General features: G+C 43.2%; 1 protein-coding gene and 1 long non-coding RNA gene across 3 annotated transcripts in view; one reads left to right on the top strand and one right to left on the bottom strand.

Moving 5' to 3' along the window:
- TSHR (thyroid stimulating hormone receptor) overlaps nucleotides 1-26,612 on the top strand; it is a 68,119-nt gene extending 41,507 nt beyond the window's left edge. Inside the window, exons 8-10 of the mRNA XM_005232052.3 lie at nucleotides 8,503-8,580; nucleotides 15,119-15,307; nucleotides 16,894-26,612. Coding sequence (XP_005232109.1) covers nucleotides 8,503-8,580; nucleotides 15,119-15,307; nucleotides 16,894-18,301 — 1,675 coding nt within the window. The 3' untranslated portion in view covers nucleotides 18,302-26,612. The remainder of the gene's footprint in view (nucleotides 1-8,502; nucleotides 8,581-15,118; nucleotides 15,308-16,893) is intronic.
- LOC114010668 (uncharacterized) lies at nucleotides 1,697-26,838 on the bottom strand. Of its 2 annotated transcripts, XR_008745051.1 has the most exons (5): nucleotides 26,627-26,838; nucleotides 10,891-11,048; nucleotides 9,393-9,716; nucleotides 7,466-9,269; nucleotides 1,697-6,560 (listed from the first exon to the last, which is right to left on the bottom strand). It is a non-coding gene; the product is annotated as an uncharacterized LOC114010668 (long non-coding RNA). The 2 variants fall into 2 exon arrangements; XR_008745052.1 differs by lacking the exon at nucleotides 26,627-26,838 and having other exon boundaries at nucleotides 10,891-15,125.
- Nucleotides 26,839-27,148: the final 310 nt, after the last annotated feature.

Below are 27,148 nucleotides of genomic sequence, written 5' to 3'. Positions count from 1 at the left end.
AAGATCTGGGATAGGTCTTAACTCACATTAGTTCAGTGGCTTTGAACTTTCATACGAGAAAGGCAGTTTTTCATGATGACATAGTGTTTGTACTAGAGCTTACAGAAATCACGAGATGTAAAATATGGCAAAATGAATCCAGTGCCTTGACTGAATCCCTCTAAGCTGTATATGCAATACTTAAAACCTTTCTGAGCCTTAGCCAATATATGAACTGTGTTGGCTCTTTCATTTCTTACATTTTGATGATGCACAGGTCGGAGATGATTCTGTAGGAAATTTTCTTTTTGCTTCTCTGATAGTGTGCAAGTGCTATCGCTTCTGTGCTCTTTGGAATTTTCCTTATTATTAAAGAAAGAAGTGAAAATGTAGTTTTAGAAGATTTGGAGTCTTAAACATTAGCTTCATTGGACTGGGTGGAAATAGAGAAGCAGAAACACATAATAGGTTCTGGAGACACTGCTTGCTTACTTTCAGAAAAAAAGTTTGTAATTACTGTTCTTTAAGGGTATTTCAGTATTCCTTAAGGCCTCAAGGGTAGAGGGCCTTACAGGCAGATCTGGATAGACTCGAGAGCTGGGCAATCACCAGCCATATGAAGTTTACCAAGAGCAATGCCGGGTTCTCCACCTTGGATGGGGTAATTGTGGTTAGACATACAGACTGGGGGGTGGGAGGCTGGAGAGCAGCCCTGTGGAAAGGGATGGGGGGTTGGGTTGATGGCAAGTTGAATAGGAGTCAACAGTGTGCCCTGGCAGCCGAAAGGGCCGGAGTGCCCTGGGGTGCATCAGGTGTGGCACAGCAAGCCGGTCGGGGGGCGACTGTCCCACCTCGAGTACGGTGTGTAGCTTTGGGCACCCCAGCGCAGGGAGGACATCAAACTGTCAGAGTCCAAGAGGAGGGTGACCAAGTTGGTGAAAGGTCTCAAGGGAAGGATGCATGAGGAGCAGCTGAGGTCATTGGTTTGTTCAGCTGGGAGAAGAGAAGGCTGAGGAGTGACCTCAGGGCACTCTGCAACCTCCTCAAGGGGGGCAGCGGCGGGGGAGGGGCTGGTCTCCTCTCTCTGGTGACCAGCGATAGGGCACGTGGAAATGGCATGAAGCCACGTCAAGGGAAGATCAGATTGGACATCAGGAAAAGGTTCTTCACCGAACAACGGGTGGTCGTTGACTGAAACGGGCTCCCCAGGGAAGCTGCCATGGCACCAACCTGGCAGAGTTCAAGGAGCGTCCAGACAACACTCTCAGTCACACGGTTTAGCTTTAGGCAGTCCTGCAAGGACCAGGGGGCTCGACTCGATGATCCTTGTGGGTCCCTTCCAACCTGAGGTATCCTATGATTCTAAGTGAATCTTCCCAGAGACTGACTATGAGGCACTAGTTAAGCAAATAAAATAAAAAAACAAACCCAAAAGACCTAAACCCAAGCTTACTTGCGGGGCTTTATCTACTAGCAGTAAAAATGGTTTATTACAACAAACAGTTTTCTCCTAATTAAATCATATGACATTTACTTGGAGCAAAGGACTACTTCAGATTTAAAAGGCAAACTAGGAAGCTGAACATCTGTGGTAAAGCCTTTATCTGTTTGATAAAATGACACTGAAATTTCTAAACTAATTTTCTGAAGTAGGTCGGTTACCATATGCCAAGATAAGGTGTAATTTTGCTAAGTGCAAGCTTGGAGATTTGTTGTTTCTAGCAGCAGTATTACGTTAATGCAGAAGGCAAATACTGCGTTTTCTGTATTCTGACATTTCTAATTTGAATTCCAATTTATCTACCACTGTACAGTGAAGGAAGGACCTGTTTTCCTCCAGGTCTGATCCAAGGTCCTTTGGACTTGATGAAACTAGGAGCAAAAAGAAACTAAGAGCAAAAGAGTGAAGGAAAGACATTTTAATGGACTTTGAATGGTGCCCTCAAGGAGGAAAACAAGTAAAAAAAAAGGAAAACAACCAAAAATAGTAATTAGTTTTCGACAAATCATCCAAAGACTCCATCTTCCATCCATAAATCAGAAGATGCTTTGGGAATCTCGGAGGCCACGTTCCACCATGCAGTGTGCTTTTCTACCACTCTGCAGTGTTAAAAAACCCGGTGTAATTCAAGGAGGTGAAAACAGTCAATGCAGATACAGGTGTGGAACCATGCACAAATGGTTTCCATTATCATACTGAATAATGGCACTACCTAATAAATCTTCTCATCCAACAAGGATCTGGGTTTAATAGCAAACCACGGTATCGCTGGACGTGTTTTGTAAAGGCAGGGAAGTAAAGAACCAGGAATGAAGGGCCGAATGATGCTTTTACTGAACAGCATTCATCTAAAACTTGAATCCCTCGTTATAACACATGACTAAGGTCCATGAACTGCATCACTCCTGCAGACTTCTCAAAATGGTGCTCCTGCACCAATGTTTATTTCTGTAAGGAAACTGGTGAGGGAAGAAGATTTTTTTCAAAAAACATATTCCAGTGAATGGCAAAATATATTTGTGCTGAGCTTTTACAGAGCTGTCTAAATCACTGAAATGGCAAGTGTGCAATCTCAAAATCTAATTTCAAAAATAAACTCCACAAGAATATATTTACTTTGGTATACGCTCTCAGGGATCACTTATAATGCTTGGCTTAGCTCAGTCAAGATAAACAGTGGTGTAGAAAAGCCATATGATGAATCCTTAATACTGCTCATTTACCACTGCATCTCTTTTGGCTGTTATCCCTTTCTATAACCTTCATTTCCTAATCCAACAGGATGCATAGATATATTAACAGTACATGTCCAGCGCCCGTTTAACACTATAGCGGTGATACTGAAATGTGTGGCCAACATTATTTTTCTCCTTGCTTGTTAAGCTCTGCTGCCTTATTTTAAAATCAGAAGCTGAAAGCAAGCAAGCAGATACTATGAAATAGTACGTGATTCCATAAGCCAGTGAGGTATTCCAACCAGGAGCTTCAGTAACGTAACTAACTTGGGTTTTCACTAAGCGATCCTTTGGAAGAAAATTTTGCCAAACCTCCCGTTTGCCCTCATCTGGCTGTTCATTCTCAGTCCATCGCTCCCTGTGCTGATAAAATTGGTTGTGGGACTGCAGTAAAACCTGATCAGTGAAATAATCCAGTTTAAAAAAAACACCGAGAAAGGTGTATCCAGCTACAGTATGGGGGATGGCACGAGTGACCGTGGGCTACGGAAGAAGAGAAATACAGAACTTTTACACTGAAAAAAGAAAGGTATGTGAAACTATGTGTTTGTTAGCTGAAGTAGCTGGTCAGCAGTTTTCATTCGTATTCTTTACCCCCAGAAGAAAATATACTTTTGGTAAAAATATCTTCAGGCCTTTTAGCATCTTTCAGTTTTTCATCTCAGTTGAAGATTTTGAATATTTTAAGTATTCAGGATTTTGTTCTTCTTTTGCCATCACATGCTTTTCACGTTTGCTCTGCATCTCCAAAATGGTGTCCCTAAAGAGCTCCCAGAATGCTCTCAATAATTTAGCTTTGATACTTTTGTTTATTTTTAAGGAAGTTTTCTCATCTATATGTATTTGGAGACTATAGCTGTAGTGTACCCTTTGGCTTATTTGGTCCTACAGAGTTGCTGAATATCAGTAGCTGGTGGTTGCTCTTTTAAACAGACTTTAGACCGTCACATTTTAAAACGTGTGCCACAAGCTCAGATCAAAAGTTGCTTTTCCTCATGCAGATTCTCTAATCTGTTGCTTTATGAAGCATGCGCTGATAACGTCTGAATACTCGCTCTCTGCCATGCCCTGACATGACACTGTCTGGTGTTACACAGCAGCTGAAGGGCCCTGTTGCTGTTCTGTGACCTCAGAAGATCCTGCTCAGCAGACTGCAGTCAGGTTGTTTTCTGCTGGGGTGTGACTTAGTGCAGTATTTTTCCCACTTACCCCCCAGTCTTGAGTCCATAGATTCTGTTTTAGTCACTGGCATAGTTAAGATCGCTGATCTGATTTGATGGGGGGGGGGGGGGGAAGGCAAGCCAAAAAAAGCAAGCCGCCTTTTACTTCTAGCACTATGAAACCATCAGTGTATCCTACTCCTGATCCAGCATTTAATATCCCAGATTCCCCGCATACTTTGCACGGTGGTATTCATGCCTACCTTCCACCAGCTTTACAAAATTACTAGTATTCTAGTGTCCCCACTGGGGATAGATATTCCACTTCACCCGTGGGATTTCTAAGACTTCCAACACGTGTTGTGCTTTTCTTTACTGCAGTGCATTTAAATGACATCCTCTGTCATTCCACTATCAGCAGCAACAGGATTAAGGACACTCTCAGAAGGAGCTATATTGGCCGTACATAAGATTTTTCAAATTTTTATTTACTGAAGTCTTCTTTCCATTTAAAAGAGGTACCTATCAAAATAAAAGGGCTTAAACAACTGAAATCAATTAGCATCAGGAAATTGTGCATTCTGATGGGCCTGACTCATCTATGTGAAAACTGGCAGCCACCCCTGCAGCCCCTCCTTGGTAACGCATTGTTATTAACTTCCCAAAAGCCTCTAGCTGGCTGTTTCTACTCAGAAGTTAGAAGATTTTTATTGCATATGTAAACTATTATATTTCAGTTTTATCACTCACTATAGTGCTCAAATATCAGGGGAAAATATTTTAAAATTGGACAAGCGACTACCTGGTTGTATAACAATGTCTAGTTACTAAAGCAGACAGGTTTTATTAGGTCAGGCAGGTGTTTCTGTCCTTCAAAACTACAGCCTAGGTGTTGAAATCTGGAATTAATTCTTATCTCTTGCTCTGGTTTTAATTTTTGTATTAGTTTTGCAGACAAAATCACAAGGAAATTTGCAAACTGAAGCAAAAGCTCACAACAGAAGCGACTAGGTTGTCATTTACAGAGTGTGAAAGTCAGTTCTCAGAAAACACAAATGTCAGGTGATATTAGGATGCCATATATTTCTAAAGAAAGAGAGGTTATTTCAAATAACAAGAGCTGAGAGGATGCATTAAGCTATTTTCCTCAGTAAGAAACAAGGCTTTGGGCATGGGTGATGTCCAATGAATAACAGTCCAGAAGTGTCACCCTGGCCCGGCTCCCTAAGACTTTGTGTTGTGTAACCCAGCCAAAGTGCATTTACTTTTCATTTCTCACTATGGTGATCAATATAAGCTTATATCCAGTGAATGTTATGGGAAATTTGCCAATGACTTCAACTGGGGCAGGATTAGAATCTTTACTTGTTATTTTTTTTCCCCCCACAGCAAGAAATAACTGCTCCGGCTTTATTATTTTTACAGCTAACCCCAGTTCAGCTATCTGAATTTGAAAGACTCTTCCAGCCCAGAGATAAAATAGCGGCCTTCTGCACTTTTCTGGATCAATTCCATTATCTCCACAGCCACCATCTCAAATGGTGGTTTTCTTCCAGAACTTAAAACTGGCAAAGGTTTGACCTTTGCATTTTTGCCACCAACTGGCATGATGGGCACAGCTCACAGCAATTGCACGGACACCCTCTGAAATGTGTGGTGACAACCTTGCTGTTGTATTTTTTTTTGCCTTCGTAACTACATCACAAGCTGGCTTTAACATATTTGTAATAGTTATAGTACCAAACATCCCCCTCTGCTTGAGGTATTACTGCCTGCATTAGTAGTATCAGATTCTTTCTCCTTTCATTTCATTTAATTTCTTTCATAAGTCTGATCTGGGCATCTTATCATTTCTGTGCCAACTGAAATGTCATGAAGTTTCTATTTTTAAGATAATTTTGTTGAAATTCTGAGCAACGTCACCTGGCTTCACTTGGGCAATATTGTTGGTCTTCTATTTCTCACTTTTGCTGCTGATCTCGTCATTTGGAATTTTCTCTGCCTTCATCTGTCCTGTGAAACATGACCTCCCTAAGGCAGTCTGCGGCCCTTGCAAAGTTTCCGTCCTTTAGCTGGACCGAGGACCACGTCGTCTTCTCTTGAGCAATGCTTTATGGTCATCATCTGCAATCATCTTCTTTTTCTTCGTTCTTGCATGACAAGACCTCCACCAGCCATGTGCCCTTGTTGGTGAAATGTCCAGCAATCCTGACACTTGCAGTTGTTGGGTCTGGGTCACCCACTGTGGTCATACCTATGTCGCTACAAGCTCTTGTTCCTGCTTCTGCTGGCCCTGAGCTACCGGTGATGTTGCAGGCTGTGGACCCTTTTGATGCTCCTGGACAGCAGCCTCATGCTTTTATCTGTGTTTTGCTACTGGAGCCATTAGACTTTACCTTTTCTACTGTATAGAAAATGGATAAAATTTATAAATAGGATAGTCACAGGTGCTATGAGTCTCTTCTGCCTAGGCACCATGGTCCTTCAGGGCCTTTACAGTGTTGATCACTCTGCCATCATCTCATCAATGGGATCATACGTTCCCCTCGACAACTTTCCTTGGCAATTTTCCGTGTTCCCTCCTTAACGGGTTATGCTGCATTTCTGGCCCGAAGCTCAGTCCTGCAGCTGTACCATCCCCTTTGCTGCTGTGGTTCAAACTTCTCTCTGAGGTCCTTTCTCATCCTAGGACAGAAACAAAACGCTTTGACTGTTTTGTCTTAGGTAGGGCCCCTCAGCCACGGGGCACTTGGCATCTGGCCAGGAAGTAGATATCCCTCCACCCTCCCCCAGGGACTACTATATTTGGAAAATGAGTCACAAGGCTTCAATTTCCATCTAAATTAAGTTAAAAAGCATGACTAGGTTTGATGCCTGCAAGCTGTTTCTCTTGTAAACAGTGTGACAGAAGTGACTGAACTCAGTAAAAACACCACCTAGGGTTTAATTGCTGGCTTAGGGCAAGAATTAGCAGTAGTATCCGTGTGTATGTAGTATACACATGCACATATATATGTATGTATGTATTGCAACTTAATCTTTAGCCTTTTTTCATAACTCAGCTAATTCAGCACATCCCTGCCTGTGTGTTCAGGAGATGTAGCTGCTTGTACCTGCAGCCCTCCTCCCTCCTGCCCAGGAGGAACCACCTCGTCAAGGAAATTAATGTGCCTGGTGTGTTTTGGGAAGTAGTTTATAGCTGGACAATTCTTCCAAAACCACATTTTTAATCTATTTCAAATATACCAAACTAATACACACCAGCTGGCACCCTATGCATAAAATTAATGCTTATTCTTCTGTTTCATCACATTCTGTGTATATGTGCTCTTTGCAGAATGATGTAAAATATGCTCGGTGCCGTATGTCTGTGACTGGCAGAAGAGCAGGATGCCTGTGCTTCTGCTGCTCCAGCAAGATTTTTTAATTTATGCTTTCTCAGTACACCTGCAACTGTAGAAATATTGTAGTCAATTATTTCTCCCAAGTCTTTCTACAAAAAACATAAATTCTATCAGCCCACTGAGAACAAAAGTCTCAGACAGAAATGCGTAGCCTCTGTAAAGCAATTTGGAACTTGACTGAATTACCTGCAATAATAATCCGTGTATTTATAAGTTTCCCAAATGACAGTTTTGGACCACGGTAAACAGGAATCCAGCTAAAATATAATGATAATAATAATTTTAAAAAATCAAGATTAATTCTAGGTCAGTCACTTTTAACTCTAAAAACACAGAACTGAATTTAACATTGATTGTTCCACTTGGGTTATGTTCATTTTTTGAGCACTCAGTAGTAGTCTCGCTTTGCCTGGCTTTAATCATGCACCTTTAACTCAACTCTGTACATTCCCGGCTTCCTGAATCCCCACTTTCTTAGTCAGTTTGCAGAGTGATGGGAATTAATATTGGTCCTTGCTTACATCGATCATGTAATGACAGGAGAAATTTGCAGCATTCTGTATTTCAGGAAAGTGTTGGCTACTCAGGAAACTGTTTTCACAAGACTTTAGATTCTTAATTTTTTTTTTACATTAAGTTTTATGTTATTTTTTCCTTCAGATTTATCATCCTTCTCCCTCTCTTGCTCTTCTTAGAACAAAACCTCATTCTTAACTGTTGACATGTACATGGGAGCCTCCACTTGGCTATGGAGATTTTAAAGCATTCAAAATTTATCAAGCTCAGAACAAGGAGGGAATTATTTTCACGTTTGTTCATGATGTGTTCCTGGAAGTATCATGTAAATCCCCATAACCTAAGTCTGATGAAGCCCAACCAATCTATTTCACCTCATCCTCACACATATTTACCTGCAGATACAGTGTGTATGCATGTGTCTCTATGTGTATGACAGAGAGAGAAAAAGGATATGGAGCAAAGATAATTTATTTTGCTAATCTGTTTGTTCAGGAATTTAATTTATTTTCAAAATGGTAAGCCTGTATTTTGTTTCTTGGGTACAGAGAAAATGAAGTAACGGATTATGGTTCAATATGTTGTTGGGATGGGATGGCGCTTATACAATACTGCTTTTGTGAAGCTATTTAGGCAGGTAAACTGAAGATCTTCTTTAGCCTATGCATAACTATTGCCAGATCACTGTGTTCTGTTTGCTTCTGCAGCTACCTGCACAAGAACAAGTACCTGGAAGTTATCAACGATGATGCATTTCTGGGAGTGTACAGTGGACCAACTCTACTGTAAGTAGAAAGGAGAAAATGAAGTACCGAAAACTTTAGAAATCATACTGGTTCAGGTTGCACTTTATTTCCAACCGTTATTAGCAGCAGAGCAGGAAATGGCATGTTTACAAAAAGAGTATCAGCAACAAATCTGTGCTTTAGGGAATAAATTTAAGAAATGCTTGCATCTTGCATTAGAAATCCTGTTCCTACCAGTTTTTCTTCTGAAAAATTTTGTACTGCAGTCTGCCTTACGACTCTACAATTGTAGCACAAACTAAGGACTCTAGTAGCACACACACAAAAGAAACTGAATCAGAGGTGAAAGAATAACTTTAGACAGAATGAAGTTATTTCTGGTGCTCTTATCTTCTTTCTCATTTAATTCGCCTTCCAGTTGGATTTTACAGTCCTTGAAAGAACTGTTCACTAAAATTAGGAATCGCAATACAGAATGAAACAAAAAACTTTAAGAAGTTTAAGACCTTCAAGAAGAATCATCCTCCCTCACTCGAATCATGTAGCACATCATGTAGCGCATAGGACCAATGGTGGGGTGAAGTGCTGAAAGCGGGATCCCCTCCTCCACTGCAAAACCAGACGCTCACTCCATGTAAGAATCAGTTTTACTTTCTGCTCTCCTGGGAAACAGCCAACTTCTATCAGGAAACCGGTGTAGTGTTCACAGAAGGAATCCTAGCAGCTAGCTGTAATAACAAAAAGGTGCAGAAGACACTATTTTTCTCCCGGAATCTTTCCAACTCCAGCAAACCAGGCTGGCTACCAGTGACACAACAATCTACAGCAGAAGCCGAGTTGGTTTTACCCACTTGATGCGAAGAAGAGTTGTGTCCCTGCCGTGCAAAGCTGCAGCAGACCTTTGATGGCGAGGTCACCGGCAAGTCCCTGGTCCTCTCTGTCCCCCTGCATCCCAAGTCAGATGCATTTCAGAGCCTGGGTGTGAACAGCAGCCTGTCTTCTGCTTCAGGCAGCTAAATGACTTTGTCTGGTGGGGTGAAAAGGAAGATCTGGCTGAGGACCCACCTCTCAGGGTCACATTGCTCCTCCATAAGGTCCACTGGAGTTATTAGCAGAGTTCTTGGGAGCAGGGTCTGAGACCAGTTCTGGGGAGTATCAGGTTTTCCCTTCACCGGCTGGAGGGGAGAGAGAAGCACAGACCATTCCTGCAGTCACACTTCTGAAGCAGAAACCTTGAAAAATTGGCAGTGGAGCGAGCAGCAGCCCATAATAATCAGTTATTCCAACAGAAAATCATGCCAAACCACTCCTGTCACACTGGGGTGACATTTTGTCCATTTTCTGAAGTCATCCTCGATTTTTCCAGTGGCACCTGAAGCATCACCAGAAAGATGGAGATGGGAAGCAGCAGCACAGCCACCCACACAAGGACACGCAGGCCAGCTCTTCCTCCCCTTCACTCACTGCTTTCGGTCCCCTTCCCTCCGCAAAAACCTGCTGCAGGACTGCATAGGTCAGTAGGGATAATGTCATGACACAACCTTCTTGCCTGAAGCCTGGCAGCTCTGGCTGCCAGCCGTGGGCAATCCCACCCCCTTCTTCTCTCCAGAGGGTCTCCAGAGGGAGGAAGGCAGTCCAGTCCTCTTCACTTGCGGTTGCAAAGTCCTCGGGATGCAGGTGTTAATGAGAATAAGTAAAGGCAGTAACACCCTGCACTTGTCCCTCAAGATGCTGTCAAGGACTAATGAGCCTAAGATAATGAGGACTAAGATAAAAAAATGTTTTATCTTCTTATCACTAAATCACCTGGAGGATAAACTTCAGTTGTGCCATGAGGGGCCAGATCCTGAGACTGCAGTGAAAGGCAGTGTTTTCTGACCATGTCTTAAAAGTTGTATGTTCTAGATAAGAAAAGCACAGCCAAGGCCCTGGGTCCATGATCAGGAGGAGAACCAGCCATCTAGGCAGAGTGAAAAAGACTGTTCTGGAAGCAGAAGGCAAGAGATCAGGAGGGAAACCTGAAAAAACTCACCGAGGGGCTGTTAAACCTCCTGCTCAGGGAGCCTTTGTGGTGGCTGTTGCTCCTTTTCCTCCCTGGTAGTGGGGTCACCTTCACTTCCCTGCTTCTGCTTTGAGCAGGGCTCGGGCCACCCACCCCTGCACTAAGGTGGTCCTTGCTGGAGAGCCACGACAGAAGCTGTGTCGGTGCTGAGCAAGCCTTTTTTATTAGTATTTGGCTAACAAAGCCTTTTTCTTAATATTGCACGTGGCACCAGAGAAGCCCTTTCTCATTTTTTTCCTGGCCAGAAAGAACACTACAGAAAAAAGTTACAGTTGATGTAACTTTACCTGGGCACCGTGTTTCCATGATGATACTACTTTGTCACAATAAATGCATGGCCCCAAAACACGGTGCAGCCTCCTGTTACGCCTGGGGTCTCGTAGGGCTCACTGCACATCTTCCCTCTGAAGGCTACAGGTGGCGCGATGGGTTGAAAAGCTCCTTCCTAGGGATGGCAGAAGACAGAAGACTTGGATTTTAAGTCTAAGGGAGGTGAGAGCAGGCAGCAGCACAGATTTTGACTCTTAGAGTTACAGTGGGTATTCAAAGCAGCAGTGTTGTTATGCTACACAGGTCAAGTAATGACACACTGCAAAGGGCTGTGGGGTATCATATTTTTTTTGCCTACTAATTTGCTCTACTAACGTTGCCAGCGAGCTCACCCTGCAAGGGGTAGCTCTGAGGTGTTTGAGCTACGTGTAACCTCTTGTTTCAGGGGCTACTGTTTAATTCCGAGGGTGCGCATACGTAACTGTAAAGAATTTCCTTCTCACTCCATTTTTAAGTCAGGTATGTCTTGATTTTGTCAAATAACTTGAAATTTTTCTAATCTTCTATAATTACCGTGCTAGCCCTGCTGCTATTGATTCTCAGTCTCAGGATGTGTTATACACCTGCAGTCTAAACAAGCAGTTATCCACCTCCCATTAGAATGGGACACCTCCGTGGCTAACAACCGTCCTGCCAGCATTTATATTTAAAGAGGGATGTGGTACTATAGCGGCACTACAAAGACAGATACTGCTTCTCAAAGGCAGAAGGCATAAAATGGCAGGGAAACAACAGAAAGTCTGTAGTGATTAAAAAAGTCGGAGTATTTCACACCATGATCCTTTGATTTGCTAGTCCTGAGCTAAAGATCTTAGGAAGGTGTCGTGGTTTAACCCTGGCTGCAGCTCAGCTCCACGCAGCTGCTTGCTCACCTCGTGCCCAGTGGGATGGGGGAGAGAACTGGAAGGCTGAAAGGGAGAAAACTCATGGGTGGAGATGAAGACAGTTCAATAATGAAAAAAGGACAGAAAATAAAAACAACAAGGTGGGGGGGCAGGGAGGGACACAAAACAAACCCAAGAAGAACAAGTGATGCAAGAAAAAAATTGTTTACCTTCAACCGAGTGATGCCCAGCCAGCCCCTGAGCAACAGGAGCTCCTGCAAACTTCCATCCAGCTTTTATTGCTGAGCGCAGTGTCATAGTGTGGGACACCCCTGGGCTCAGCGGGGGCGGCTGTCCCGGCTGTGCCCCCTCCCAGCTCCTGGTGCCCCCCAGCCTGCTCGCCGGTGGGGAGGGGGGAGGGGCAGAGCAGCCCCTGGCGCTGTGTCACCCTGCTCAACAGGCACCGCAGCACCCCGGGGACCAGCACTGATGCACAAATCCTAAACACACCTTTTCTCATTTTTAAGTCTCTTGCCTCACATTCTTACGTGCCCCAAACCCCCTCTCATAAGAATAATCATTCCCCGTCACCTGCTTTACGACATGCACGGCACCGGTAGTGTACCGCTGCTTCCAGTCCTAGGCTTTCCCAAGAGAGAAATCCTTATCTACTCCTTATCACTTTATATATGAACAACCTGATACTTGTAATCATCCTTGCTGCAGCTTTCTGTGCTCTTATTATAAACTGCATAGAGGATTTATAGAACTGCATAGACCATTTCAGACGCAGTCATATTAGATTGACAAAGCGAAGTTTTTCTGTTCTCTTTTCCATTTCTTTCCTAAAAAATCTTACCATTCTATTTCCCCTCAACATTATTAAGTAGCACTGACCTGACATTTGCAGAGATGACTCCAAGATCTTCCCAGCGTGCCAAGTAAATTAAACCCCACTGTCATCCACATACAGTTAAGACGCCTTATTCCTAAATACGCTTTACAATCACCCGTATTGAATCACGTCACTTATTTTACCGCGCAGTCACTTAGAATTGCAGGATCATTCTGCTTCTTTAGACAATCAGCGTTAGCTTTCACTACCTCGTATATTATTTTGTGTCAGAGACACACTTTGTTGCAGCTACTGTCATTCTCTTACCCTGAGTATTTCAGTAGTAGCAGTGCTAGCCTAGCCTCTGCCGCCACGGTGGGGTATGTTCAGATACCGGTTCATTTTCCAGTCCTCCTCTAGCATGAAACTTATCACCTCTCCCCAGGCTTTTCCCCCACTCTTTTATGTTTTTTTCATTAATCCAGAAAAGCCATCCTCCTCGTCACATAACGGATTAACTACCTCAACAGCCCTTGATATCTCGTTTTGTCAAGGCTCTTCAGAAATCCCAATTCATTCTACAAACAGGATCATCTTTCTCCACATGTTTGTGCCAGAACACCTTCAAAGAACTCCCAACAATTTGCGAGGTGTCACTGCCCTTCCACAAAGCCTTTCACACAGCATTTAACCATCTTCCCTTCCTGCAGGTAGCTGCCACCACCATGAGGACTTGATGGAGACCCATGGGGGTTGCTGAAAGGCCAGCCTTGTCTTGGTAAGATCTAGTCCAAGATCTAGTTTACCAAGATGTTTTGCTTCAGAAGGAGAGCTCTATACAATGAGGAAACTGGTGGGGAAAAAAAAAAAAAGGAGAAGGCCACTGATTAAGGGACTGGAGCACCTGTCATAGCAGAATCGGCTGAGAGAGTTGGAAATTTTAGTCTGGAGAAGAGTCAAAGGAACCTTCGCAACGTGTATAAATACTTGATGGGCAGGGATGGGGACAGGGAACTGGGAAGATGGAGCCAGGGTCTCCTCAGGTGTCCAGTGACAGGAGAAGAGGCAAAAGGCACAAACTGAAATACAGGAAAGTCCAATTCAACAAAAGAAAAAACTTCTGTACTGTGAGGGTGGTCGACTGTTGGAACATGTTGCCTAGAGAGGCTGTGGAGTCTCCAACCTTGGAGATACCGGGAAGTCAACAGGACACAGCTCGGAGCAACCTGCTCCGGGTGACACTATGCAGAGCAGTGAGGTCAAACTGGATGATCTGGAAGCTCAACCATTCTGTGACTCTTCAAAGGATAAAGTGATAGCAGGCAACATTCAGTCTCTTCTAAGAGCCAATTCAGGGGCTTGGTAGAAACACACACTACCTATCAAAAAGGACTCCAGAAGAACAAAAAAGAAGTTTATGTGGTTTAAGTCAACTACTTGTGACATATTCAAATATGTACGATAGCAAGGAAGCTATTAGAAGTAAAAAAACCCTCCTACAGAAAGGGGAAACAATTTCTAACTCAATTTAAAAATACAAGCAAATCAAAAGAAAGAAGAAAAAAAAAAAAAAAGGCAGAGCAAACCCAAGTGTTTTAGAAGGAGTTTGTTTAAAGCATAAAATTAGCAGTAATCTTTCAGGTGCAAGAAACCAGCCGGTGGGTGAGACTTCTAAGAGGAATAAGAACAGCACTCAGAAAATAATGCATAGAAAAAAGCAGAATTATTTATTATTAGGGTGTTCATGATGAAAGCACTCAAACAACGTTCCTACACTAGAACCTTTTTTTACAGGTTTACTTCTTTACAGACTCTTAATTCTGAGAAAACATCTTGACTTCAAGTGTTGGTAGGAGAGGTTTTGGGACAGAGCAAAAAACGAGTGCGAAGCAGCGGCAAGACCAGCTGACATTCCCCCGGCAGTTCGGAAGGAAGCACCTGCCCCAACGGCGCAAGGCATCTGCTGAGCTGGACTCAGCACCACAGAAACCGAATGCGGCAAACATAATTCTGAGTTTTCTAAGAATTTCAGGATGGAACGGAAGATTTTCATTTCAGTTTATGAAGAACGTTGTTTTAGTAATTACAATCCTTTCTACTGAAGTATCCCAACAGGTTAAAAGGAGTCTGTAAAGGTCTAAAGGAAAATAGCTCTCTTCCAATGGAAGATGTGATTTATTTAAAGACTTTTTAAAACTTTGGTTTTGCGCATGCATTTGTATCTGGTTGGCTTTAAAGGTGTAATGTTAAAAGTCCTGCTACTTCTTTACCACCCATATTCTGCACTATGAGCCATTAAAGACAAACTTTAAAACACAGGGAAAATCACAGGCAGAATTCATATCCTACTTGGATTTGAATGGTATCAGATCCTAGCAAGGCAGTATGAAATCCCGACCTCCTCTGGATTTTATTTTTGCCGTAGAACTGTAGGAAACTCCTAAATTACTGTGAGAATCTGAAAAATAACCTGATCCAGCCAGTGGACAGATATCCTGATGTTTCTCTTTTTCTTCCTTTACCTAGGGATGTCTCCAGGACAGCCGTCGCTAACCTTCCAGCCAAAGGACTGGAAAGCCTTAAAGAACTAATGGCCAAAAATACATGGACTTTAAAGAAATTACCAGCTGTAAAGATATTTCTTCAGCTAATGCGTGCTGACCTATCATACCCAAGTCACTGCTGTGCTTTCAAGAGCTGGAAAAAAGCCAGCGGGTGAGTTTCACTAACTTCCATTCAATTTTGAAGTATGTAAGTGAAGACAATGTTACAGTATTAATCTAAAATTACATCTATTGGCACTTCTGTGGCCATTTTTCCTAGGTATAGAGGACATCCTTTGAAACAGAGATTTGCAGTTTCAAACTGACAGAAGACAGACATTTTCATGTAATAATTTGTAGGACCTTTTGCAACTGCTGCTCCTTTAGTTGAGCCCAGAATTAAAGGGAAAAAAAAAGAAAAGGCTAACGTGCCATAACACAGACCGTGGTGTAGGAAAGCCTGGAAAAAGACATTTTGGAGGGGTTATAACCTCATGTCTTGTATGTTTTCTAACTGAAAAGCTCAGAATAAATGACTCTGTAATAACCTTGCAGACAGATTATTTCAAATTCAGTTTCAGCAGGATTTCCAGCCTTCCATCAGAACAGGTGCGGATAGCTTTTGGAAAGAAAAAAAAAACATTTCTAGATGTTCTGATGCAACAAAGCAACTCATCTTCTGTCCCAGAGGGAAGGGGGATGACTTACTGGGATTAGCAGCAGAATTGCACCGCAGAATGCAAATCCACTGTAAATTTCTCCAAAGTTTAATAAAGTTTAGAGAATTCCTATCCAGGCCAGCCCCTGATTTAGAAAGACAGCTCCCGTCTTCAGTATTGCAGTATTTGTATATTTCAATACACACAGTATATTGAAAATATGCTATGCTAAGTATATGAATTATTCGATAATAAACTCACAAAGCAATAGCATTCACAATTACGACGACTGGAAAGGTGAGGACAGAAATAAAACAGAGGAGTGGAAAGATTTAAAATCCTGGACAGGAAGAATGTGCAGAAAAAACCCAGCACAGTCTAATGACTGAAAGAAACAAGTATTTGCAAGTTCATTAGTAGAGATGAAATTTCTCAGATGGAATTGTATGCCATCTCAGACTGTTAGCAACCTCAAATTCTACGGAGCTGGAAATGAGAAGTGCTAAAGGTTATGTGACAGTGGGTTGCAGCGATCAAAAAATGCGATGACAAATTGCAATTTTTTCCCTAGTAAAAAATACGAACAATTTTTGACTACAAATACAGGTGAATCACACCATGAGGTACAGCGACCCAACCACTATACTGCTTGTTAGCTGTAAAGCACCGACAGAAAATGCACAGATCAGAAATTAAAATGATGGAAGCTCTGGGAGAAAATTATTTGTGAGGAAAAATGAAAAGGAAATTAACACTGTGTGCATTATTTAAGAGGTACATAAACAGCAGATAAAAGTCTTGTTACCTAGTAAGAATGTAGATCCCAAGAAGGAAAAGGGATTATGGATGCTGAACTAGCCAAATTACTACTGGGGACAGCTGACAGCAACAGAGAAAGGAAAAATATAGTTTAAAAAAAAGCTCTGAGATGCTCAAGCGAACCGTTTGCTCTGTGTTCTATGAACAGAAGGATACCCCTGCACATTTTTCTAGCTGTTTTCATTCACTGCGGTTCGCTGTTGAAGTGTTCCCTTCGTTTACTCGCTGCACTCCAGTCGCACTGTAAATGCCAGTGGTGATTTCCCCCTCTCTCTTTCAGAATCCTGGAGTACCTGATGTGTAACCAGAGTGGCAGCCACAGCTTTCGTAAGAGATCAGTCAAAGCTCTCAGAGGTCCATTTTACAAAGATCACGCAGAAGAATACACAGACCACACCGACAGCATCTATGACAAAAACACCAAGTTCACAAATTTTCATGACAATTCCCATTATTACATTTTTTTGGAAGAGCACGGCGAAGGCGATCTTGGGTTTGGCCAAGAGCTCAAGAACCCTCAGATAGAAGACGTCCAGACCTTTGACAGTCATTATGACTATCCTCTCTGTGGAGGCAACGAAGATGTAATATGCACTCCAGAGCCTGACGAGTTTAATCCCTGTGAGGATATAATGGGATACCAGTTTCTGAGGATTGTGGTGTGGTTCGTGAACCTGCTGGCCATCTTAGGTAACATTTTTGTCCTTTTCATCCTTCTCACCAGCCATTACAAACTGACCGTGCCACGCTTTCTGATGTGTAACTTAGCCTTTGCCGATTTTTGCATGGGGTTGTACCTCCTCCTGATCGCTTCAGTGGATCTTTACACCAGGTCGGAGTACTACAACCACGCTATCGAGTGGCAGACCGGGCCTGGCTGCAACACAGCTGGCTTTTTCACCGTCTTTGCTAGCGAGCTTTCCATCTACACCCTGACTGTCATCACCCTGGAGCGCTGGTACGCCATCACTTTCGCCATGCGCCCCGATCGAAAGATTCGCCTCCGGCACGCCTTGGTGATCATGCTGGGGGGGTGGCTCTCCTGCTTTCTTCTTGCCCTTTTGCCACTGGTTGGTGTCAGCAGCTATAGCAAAGTCAGCATCTGCTTGCCCATGGACACTGAAACACCCGTGGCTGAAGCCTACGTTGTCTTCGTTTTAATATGTAACATTATTGCTTTTGTCATCATTTGTGCCTGCTACGTAAAAATCTACGTAACAGTGCGAAACCCTCAGTACAAGTCAGGGGACAAAGACACCAAGATTGCCAAGCGGATGGCTGTGTTGATTTTCACCGACTTTCTGTGCATGGCTCCCATCTCTTTCCACGCTCTATCTGCCATCATGAACAAACCACTGATAACTGTCACCAATTCCAAGATCCTGCTGGTACTCTTCTACCCCCTCAATTCTTGTGCCAACCCCTTTCTTTATGCTATTTTCACCAAAGCTTTCCGAAGGGATGTGTTCATCCTGCTAAGCAAGTTCGGTATATGCGAGCACCAGGCTCAAGTCTACAGAGGTCAGACAATCTCAGCCAAAACCAGCAGTGGCTCTTACGGGCAGAGAATCAGCCGAGGGATAGGACAGATTCTCACCAGCATTCAAGACCCAGTCAACGATTACCTTCCTGCTGTGACAACGCAGAACCAAATTCTCATGGAAGAATGCAAGCAAACTGAGCTATAACGCCCCAAAGTATCGCAGCCACAGTCTGCCCAAGAGCTGGTTGTGCATATAGTGAGTCAAGTCAGAAGATAACACTCGCCATAGCCTTCTTCCCTAGCCTACCCTTTGCGATGTCTGGAAGTACCTTCAGAGTGGTCTTTTTTAGACAAGTCACTCATTCGAACCTCTTGCCTCACTCACACTCTTAGCAGCGCAGGTCAGAAGATACCGTTCTGATGGCAATGCTGGAAGTAGATGCAAACACTCTATCTAAATAGGAAAACTAACATATATAAACTCAGCAAATATGACATACACCCTCACCTAAAAAGTTTAAGGATGGAGGAGACCAAGCGTAAAACTTGGGGGTACCTGTATAACTAAAAAAAGAACATTTTTTTTGTAATTACAACAAGATTTAAAAAAAAATAAAATGAAAGGCTGAAGTTCTCAAATGCCAGCTGCCAAATGAACCTGTCAAAAGGTTCAACTGGTTTTCTAATGGCAAAAAACTTCTACCAGGCCCTAAAATGGAACAGATTCCTTCTGCTATCCCGACCTAAACACAGCTAGTCTGTTGTTTGCGGTTCTTGGTTTAGTTAGGTGAGGTGGAAAAAGAGGCCTCTCCGTATCGCCTTTAGAGCAGCAAAAGGCAGATGCCCTTGACCTTGCAGCTGTTGATAAGGTTACAGATAAGAAACTTTTACCTGTTTTTTTCAGGGCGTTTGTGTGCTGCAAAAATCCCCTCACTACCACTCTCACTTTTTGATAAACCTGCTTAGGAGATGGACTAGTTTGAATTTGTTTTGAAGACCAGCCTACCCGGTCAAGTTAAGGACGTTTGTATTTTTTTGCCAGCTGATACCTGAGATAGTACTAAAATTTTCTCCCTATTATCCATTCTTTACCTGACACCAGCACAGTTCACTCTGAGTACATTTTTTTACTTTGAACACGCCGTACCTGCTGCCTTCTCACCACTGCTGCTATCCCCCCTCACCCCTCTCGCAGGGTAGAATGACCTCCCTTTCAGTGCCTGCTACGTTGAGCTGCCTCAAATCTACACTTGGACAAAGGGGGTGGCTCGTGCCTTCAGGGTACTTCATGCCCTTCGGTTACAGAACTGAAGGCTCCAACGTGTTTTAAGAACATCCCTCCATCGCGTAGCGAGAGCCGTATTCTGACATCGGTACCGTCCGCAGTACGACTCCATAAACCACACCGTCAGCTTTATCTGTGGCTTAGACACATACTCCCTGCTCTGCGCTTAACAAAATCCAAGCTCAGATACAAGAAACAACCCACAGCTTTTCGCTCCGGTGATGCACTACAGCATCCTTCTGCCACACCTGCTGCTAGACGGGGCCAGACCGAGCCTGAGCCTGGCTGTGCTCGCTTCATCCAGACACCACAGACAAACGCCTGGTGCTCTGCACCTCCCGCAGGCACCGGGACCCGGGGCCGGAGCTGGGCTGCACCGCCTGGCTGGGCAGCACCTGTGGGGCCAGAGTGCCTGGGTTTGACAGCGGGATCAGACCCGTTCTCCAGCTGTAGAGACTAGCTCTGTAGGACCACGACCAAGACTGCAATTGATCATTTTGCTCATCTGTTTGGGGGTAAGGAAGGCTTACCAAGAGAACAGAGAACATGGGGTGAATCCTTGCCATCAGGTAGGTATGCTAAAGTTCATTTTGTAATACCTATACTGGTTTTCATGGAATTATAGCCTTTGAGGAACTATAAATTGAACAGACAACAGTCACATCTTTTATACTGCAGGTTACCAGTATCCAGAAAAACACAATGGTAGAGCCCTCCAAACTGTTAGCTACTACAGCTAGAAATTCCCTGACTGCAAAGGTCATGTACATTCTCCAATTCAAACCCAATTATTTAATTCCATATTCCTGATTATAAACAAATGGCCGCTTCAGTGAGCGGAAACAAGGGGCAGCAACTCTCATAAAAAATAAAAGATCCCATCATTGTTGATGCCATTACAAATCTACAATGTTGCATTATTGACTAATTTAGCTGCTTCTTTTGGGGAGGGGCATGCTTCCATTTTCGGTTGATTCTCAGCAAACTCTGAAACCTAACTGCCGAAAACCACACAAGTAATAATTGATGACCTCCTCTTCTGTGATCTAGACTCACCCAACGTTAATCAGAAATGTAAAGGTAGCTTCTTACATGTGCAGACCCATAAAATTTCCTACTCCTGAAATGGCTGTATTCGGAATGCTCTGGCTGTGCCTGAGTCCCCCCTACAAAACATGTTATGCTGAGATGCGTAACATCCCACCCCTGGGTTCTGTCACCCTCCTGACACTGGAATAATCATTAAAGGGAGAAAAAGTTTCCTGAGTGCCTTCATTTAGTATCTCAGCAGCAGCTAAGACAATCAAGTTCTAACAGACATTTATGTTACAGACTTCATAGATAGTAGCGTACCAGTGGAAAAGAAAATCCAAGCTTGAATCGTACTCTTTTTCAGAGAGAAAAGGCGAAATCAAAGGTTATTTTAAAACTGCTTTTAAAAGTAATATGGATCACTTATTTTAAACCTCTTTTTCACTTTAAAACAAACCACACTATTTGTTCCATGAAACTACTAGGACATGAGAAAGCTGCAATACGTTGGACTGACTGCAGTATGCTTTTGAATTAATACAGCTGTTTGCTGTTACTAATGGATGACGGATATATTTACCCACCATTGAACTTTTTTATCTCACATCGTTGCATTTTTTTTTTTTGTCTATTAAACAAAATTCTGTGATATTACCTTTATGAACAAAGTTTTATATTTCTGGTTTATGTCTTGCATATTTCTTCTTGTATTTAACTTGGTAAAAAATATTTTAAAAGCTATTGGAAAGATCCAGGCAATAGACTTTAAATAATTTATTTGCCAGACTTTTTCTTGTAAATGTTTGTATCCTATAGATATCCTCTTCCATTTCTGCTCTTTTTGGTTTTGCATCCAGCCTTATGTAATACTTGCTATTTTAAATCTGTCTCAGCAAGATGTGTTATTTCTGGCGTTCAGTAGGTATCGTCTCTAGATTACTTTGGAAAGAATGGCAAGCATTGGAATAAAACGTTTTGTTTGAAACGGTAAGAGGGTCAGCAAGTTTTTTTCTGAAGTTTTTTAAAGATTTTTTCCTATAAAAGAAGTTAATACTGTTTCTCTTGCATTCAGCTTCACTGCTGTCCTTGGCTGGCCTACAGCCAAGAAGACTGACCACATGACACACAATTTGACAGAGCTCTGAGTTTTTTCGCCACCACTAACTGGGAAAGGGATGCCCTAAGTGGCCATCCTGGACAGCACGGCAGGGATGGAAAGGAACCGAAGAAGTGCTGTTGAGCTCTGGGGTTCCAAAACCATCATTAAATACATCCAAGATCATCAGAAGAATCACCTAACAGCTGTGAGGTCCTCTTCAAAAGACTAAATCTGGAATCTGATCTTTTCTGTTCTCTTTACTAAACCCAGTGGCTATGTGGCAGCCACAGTGACTAAGGATGACTAAGGATTCCATGAGAAAGCACTTACACAGTAAGAAGTTCATGTAGTAGAGAGACTCTACTGCAGAAATTCTCAAACTAACTAAATCAATCTGCCCATATGCAACGTGACAGAAGATCCTTCCCTCTCACTAGGTCTTCCCTCCGAGCAAATGTCCTTTGTCCCATTATTTGTCAACATTTATGCTGCCAAACTTTATGTTCAGTAGCTCTCATTATTGAGATCATCACTCATCAGTGAGGGGAAAAAAGTGGTTACCTTTGCTACATGCATCCTTGCATTACCTGGAAAAAAAACACTTGGGGGACAACTCCCACTGCTGAAAACAGCTGAAGTATCAAGTTAACTCTTGACATACCCTCCCTGTCCCCAAAACCTCAGCTGACTTCAGTAACTGCACACCTTGCTACTGCCTGCAACTGTGCTGCCCTCCTACGTGAAGTTTACGGTGCAAGGAAATCTTTTTCTCAGTTGTAGATGTTCACTGGCATCAGCTAGGCCAATTAAGCTTACAGGCAAGAAGAAAATCCAACAGGCCAACAAGTGACAAGGAATAAATAGTTCTTTCTAGAAGGCCTATGCCGTTCAGTATGTGCATAAGGTACCTGGAAAAAGGAGTGAACAGTAAGATAACAGAGTTTGCTGTAGTAGTAAGAGAGTCAGAGCCATAGGAAAAACAGATGCCTATGAAGAACTACAGGAAGACTTCTTAAGACTGAATGACAGGCAAGAGGAATTCAGTGTAGATGAACAAAGTGATACGCATAGTAAAAAAAGGTCAGTTGAAATCTTAAGTGATGTACTCTGGGCTGACAACCCCAATTCAGGAATAAGATCTTAGGGGTACAGTAAGTCCATGACAATACCAGCTTATGCCTCCTGGAGAACAAAAAAGCAAATCACATTATATTATTGGGAAAGGAACAGAACCTAAAATCAGTAATTATTATATCACTGTATAAATCTGCACCTCGAATAACGTAGCTCTTAGCCGCAACAGAAAAACAATATTAGAGGACTAGAAAGGTTTCAGAGTAGGGCAGCAAGGAGAGTGAAAGGCTCGGAGTTACAGCTAAGGAATGAGTAAAGCAGGACCCCTTGGACTAGAAGAAAGATGACAAAGCTCGATAGTCATGAGCAGGCAGGAGCAGCCGAGTTCTCGCCAAAAGCTGCTGCGGGTAATAAAGTTTACATGGGTTTATGGAGACACTGAGGATTCATGGAAGAGACATCTGTGGAAAGATACTAAAACCACAAAAACTGTCTGTCTTGGGATGCTTCTGAACTGCAAATGTATGGCAGATGGGGAGTGTCTCATACGTGCTTGCCTATCCCATTACGCTTCGCGTCGCCACACCTGGTGAGCAGCTATCACAGTCAGGGCTCTGGCACAGATGGATTCTGGTCCGTTCCAGGGCAGCCGCTTCCCTTGTGTTTGAGCAGCTCCCCTATTCAGACTGCAAAGACAGCTTCAACTGCATCTGCCTTCCATAGGCCTGACCGCCAAGCCCAGGTAGATAAAAATAAAAGAAAAAAATCCAGCTGAGTGAAGAAGAGCATACCCCTGTTCACAGCACTACCTCAACTGATTTGACCTCGCAGCTCAAGTGAAAGGGCAGAGGCTAGCAGCCTCCTCTGCAAACCCTGCACAGAAATGGGAAGAGCCAGTGCTGCCATCCCACAGGGCTCTCAATAGCTCTGAGATTTCACACTGGAGAACAGAAAATCCTGTTTCAGGGTGGCAGAGAATGCCACTGTTTTCTCTATGTAAACATCTGTAATTCTATTTGCATAAGTTGGTGGTAATACATAGACTATGAAAGATTTCTTCGTTCTCAGACACTGTAGCTGTAAAGTTTAGCTGGAGGCTTAGTTATGAGGATGTGGAACTTTCCCCGAGCAATTTAAAGTGGCTATAGCTGAACCTCTGCTAGTTTCCCCTCTCTCCACCTATAGAGAGATGTGGGGTTTTGACTGAGCAGGCAGCTGTTTTAGATGACACCATCCACAACAGGTCAGCTATAGTCAAAGCAAAGCTATGCTATCCTGGAAGCTGAAAACAGCATAAGTAATAAAAGGTAAATTGCAAATCACTACCATAGCATTTTGGTTTATTAACATAAATGAAATACAATTTCATTTCCTTTCTTGCTGGGTAATTTAAATATTAATGCTCACAGCACAGTCTTTGGAAAATCTGTACCCCAAAAAAAAAAGGTTTCAAAAGTGAAGTTTGATTTGAGCAGACCTCCTACACTTCTGTGTTAAAATGAAGCAAGCCCTCTTTTCCAGGCTGTCTGTGTAGGCTGATGAGTAATAGCAGCATAATCTGTATTGTTTTCCTAACAGACGCCAGGCATCCTCACTCTAAAACCACTCAGTAATCAAATGGTTTCTGGGTCGCAGTTAAAATTGGACAGAGTGAGGCACAAAATCAGTTGGGTATCATGCCTTTCTGTTATGCACTCTCCTCCTCCTTGGTAGGGAATCCAAAAACATATGACATTATACTGCACCTTGATGGAAGCTTTGTGGGCTAAGGCACAAGGTGCTGAAGGGCCATCATCATGCCCTGGAACAGAAGATGGTTAAGAGGTCTTAGTGACGCACGCCGAGAGATTCTGACAGCATCGTCAACCTTGAATTCACACCGGCTCAATAATATATCTGCATAAAGCTGAAACACTTTTAATCTGTTTAGTCATTTCCATCTGACCCGACTGATTTCTGTGTGACTAGAAATCACGATGTGGAAGGGAGCAAACGGAGGCTCTGTGAGGTCAACAGGCAGAGTGTGTCACCAGCAGAACCCACCGGTCCTAACTTCCTATCCCCATCCCACACCTGCCTCCCCATGCACACACATTATGAATTGCCACAGCACCTGAAATTGCCAGGTACTCGGATCAGGCAGGACACCCATCTGTGGAAATTTCTGATTTTTGTAACCGCCTGTCCTTATTTTCCACCTCAAAAATACTGAGTAACTATTCCACAACATGGGAAAGTCTCATCAACTACAGCACAGGACTTGGGACCTCACTGGGGCCACCCTGAACTTCCAGGAGCTGAACTTCTGCAGGATTAATATGAATCAACTTGAATCTTACCCTACGTTTTAGGTAGGAGTTTTCTGTGCTGTCCTGATTATATGCAGTGCCAAGCCCCGCATGTGTGGTCATCTGAAATAGTATCCTTACGGCACATCTGTGCAATTCAGCTGCAGGTCATAGAGCTTCGTTAATTAGAGGAGGAGGAGCACACTCATTCTGGTTCTCAGCTATTCACTACACAGCTGTGATGAGGAGTCTCCTCCGGGTTCTCATTTTTTCCTCTCTTTTAAGGAATGAAATCTGTTGTGAACACCAACTTCATTCACAACACATATCTAAGAGCTCACTAAACGGTCATTACAAAGCGATTGGAATTGTTACTTGCATCTATACTGCGATACTTTCTAATTTTGCTGCCAAGAGCCCTCCTGTTGCAAACACCGCGACTGGTAACTGGTGGGACAGCCAAACCCACGCCCAGTTCCAGCCGACATGGCAGCGGCTTCTCTTTGCAAAGCAAAGGAAAATGACAGCGCTCTTGTTTGAAGGCAAGGCTGCAACAAACCAAATGCAAGCAGGAACACGGGTTTTCACAAAAACCTGCTCACTGCGGACTCTGAGGCACTGTCTGCGCGTCCACCTGCTCCGAAGGCTGTTTGTGCTGCACGCACAATGCCGGTTTCAGTTTGTACCGAAAAGAATTCCTGAAAGGGTACGTGGATTACTACTGCTGCCTAGAGGGAGCCGTGGAAACAACAGATCAATTCTTTTTTGCCAGCTACAGATTTCCAGTCAAACCCAGCAACGTCAGCGTGAAGCAGCAAGAAGTGTGTTTTGAGGAGGGGCAGTTCGGAGGGGTGGCTGACACGCCGGCAGATGCACCCCTTCCCAGGAAAAGTCCAGGGGGAAAAAAAAAAGTTAGTTTTTTTTGTTTCTTATTTTTCTCTTTCAACAACTAAGTGCATTTGCACTCTATCAGATTTTTTTTTTAAAGGCTGGCTACCTCTTTTTATCTTTACCCTCTGTGCTCTCTGTTTCCTCCTTCCCGAGTCTTTTCACTTCTGATTTCTCGACTACGGAAGAAACCCTGTGCCCTATTTGATGAAGTACTTCGTATTTTCTACCTACCATTTAAAGTTATTTAGACTACATATACACACACGCACATATATATATACACATATACAGCAACCTCAGGGAGAAAATATAAAGCTGTTTATGAAGATGATTTAGGACAGAAAATTAAACCAAAAGATAGTCTGAATAAACATTAACAGCGACTTGATCTGCTAAAATTAAGAATGGCTCGACTTCCCCTCCCAAAACCAACTTAAGTGAGATATGCAGAAGTGTCTGTGATGTGAATGTATTTCTTCTTTCACTAACAAGTTTTTAATATCAGTATCATCATCACACTTGCCAAGCCATTTGTCAATTCTCTACGCATACATGGAATTTTACTAGGTGCTGCTTTAAGATTAAAACTACATATTAAAATCAGACAAATTCAGTCCACATGGAACAGTATGTCAGAAATATTCCTCCCAGCACTAACGCTCTTTGTTAAAAGCTCAAACAAGGTAGGCTCAGAAGGAAAGACCTTCCATCCTGCAAAAATCTGAGTTTTCTGAAAACAAGGCCACCCAAGCCAGAACAAAAGGCACCTGCAGTATTTATTTGCACAGGGTGAACTCTGTGCCACATCCTTTTCAGAAGTGCTGTACCCCCCAGAAGACCACGTTCCCTGGAATACATCACCTGCTCCACCCGGCAGCCCGCCCGGAGTCAGCCCGCTGTTCCTCGGAGGGGAAACCCTCAGACCCCATCGGGCAGGACACGCCAGCAGCCCTGTTGCGGGGACCTGGCAGCAGGATTCCTGGGAGAAACGAGAATGACCCTTCAGAAAAGTCAGGAAGCCGGGTGGTTTAGGCAGAACAGCCCGCCTGCCTTATTTTACTAGTCCGAATCATTTTCTCTGTCCCCAGCTAGGGAAGGGGTTTTCTTTACCTCGGCATCAAATCCCACCAGCTCCAGCACTGGTAAAGCAGCGTCCCAGCTCTCTCAGGATTGAAATGGGTCTTCTGTTCCAGACATCCCAGGGCCTGTCCGCAGCGCACTTCTGTCTGCTTCACTTGGTACCTCTAGCAAAGAAAAATCGTTTGCTACCCTGACAGAATCACCTGCCACACGTTTTTTGTGTTACAAGATTACTTTTTGTTATTTTTACAATTTAACCATAGTCTTTGTTTTGGATTTGTTATTGAAATGTACCTATCCAAA

Source organism: Falco peregrinus, chromosome 1 (genome assembly GCF_023634155.1).
Source record: "Falco peregrinus isolate bFalPer1 chromosome 1, bFalPer1.pri, whole genome shotgun sequence".
NCBI classification, from domain to species: Eukaryota; Metazoa; Chordata; class Aves; order Falconiformes; family Falconidae; genus Falco; species Falco peregrinus.
The sequence above is the reverse complement of the archived record's forward strand: the minus strand, read 5'-3'. Positions and strand labels throughout refer to the sequence as shown.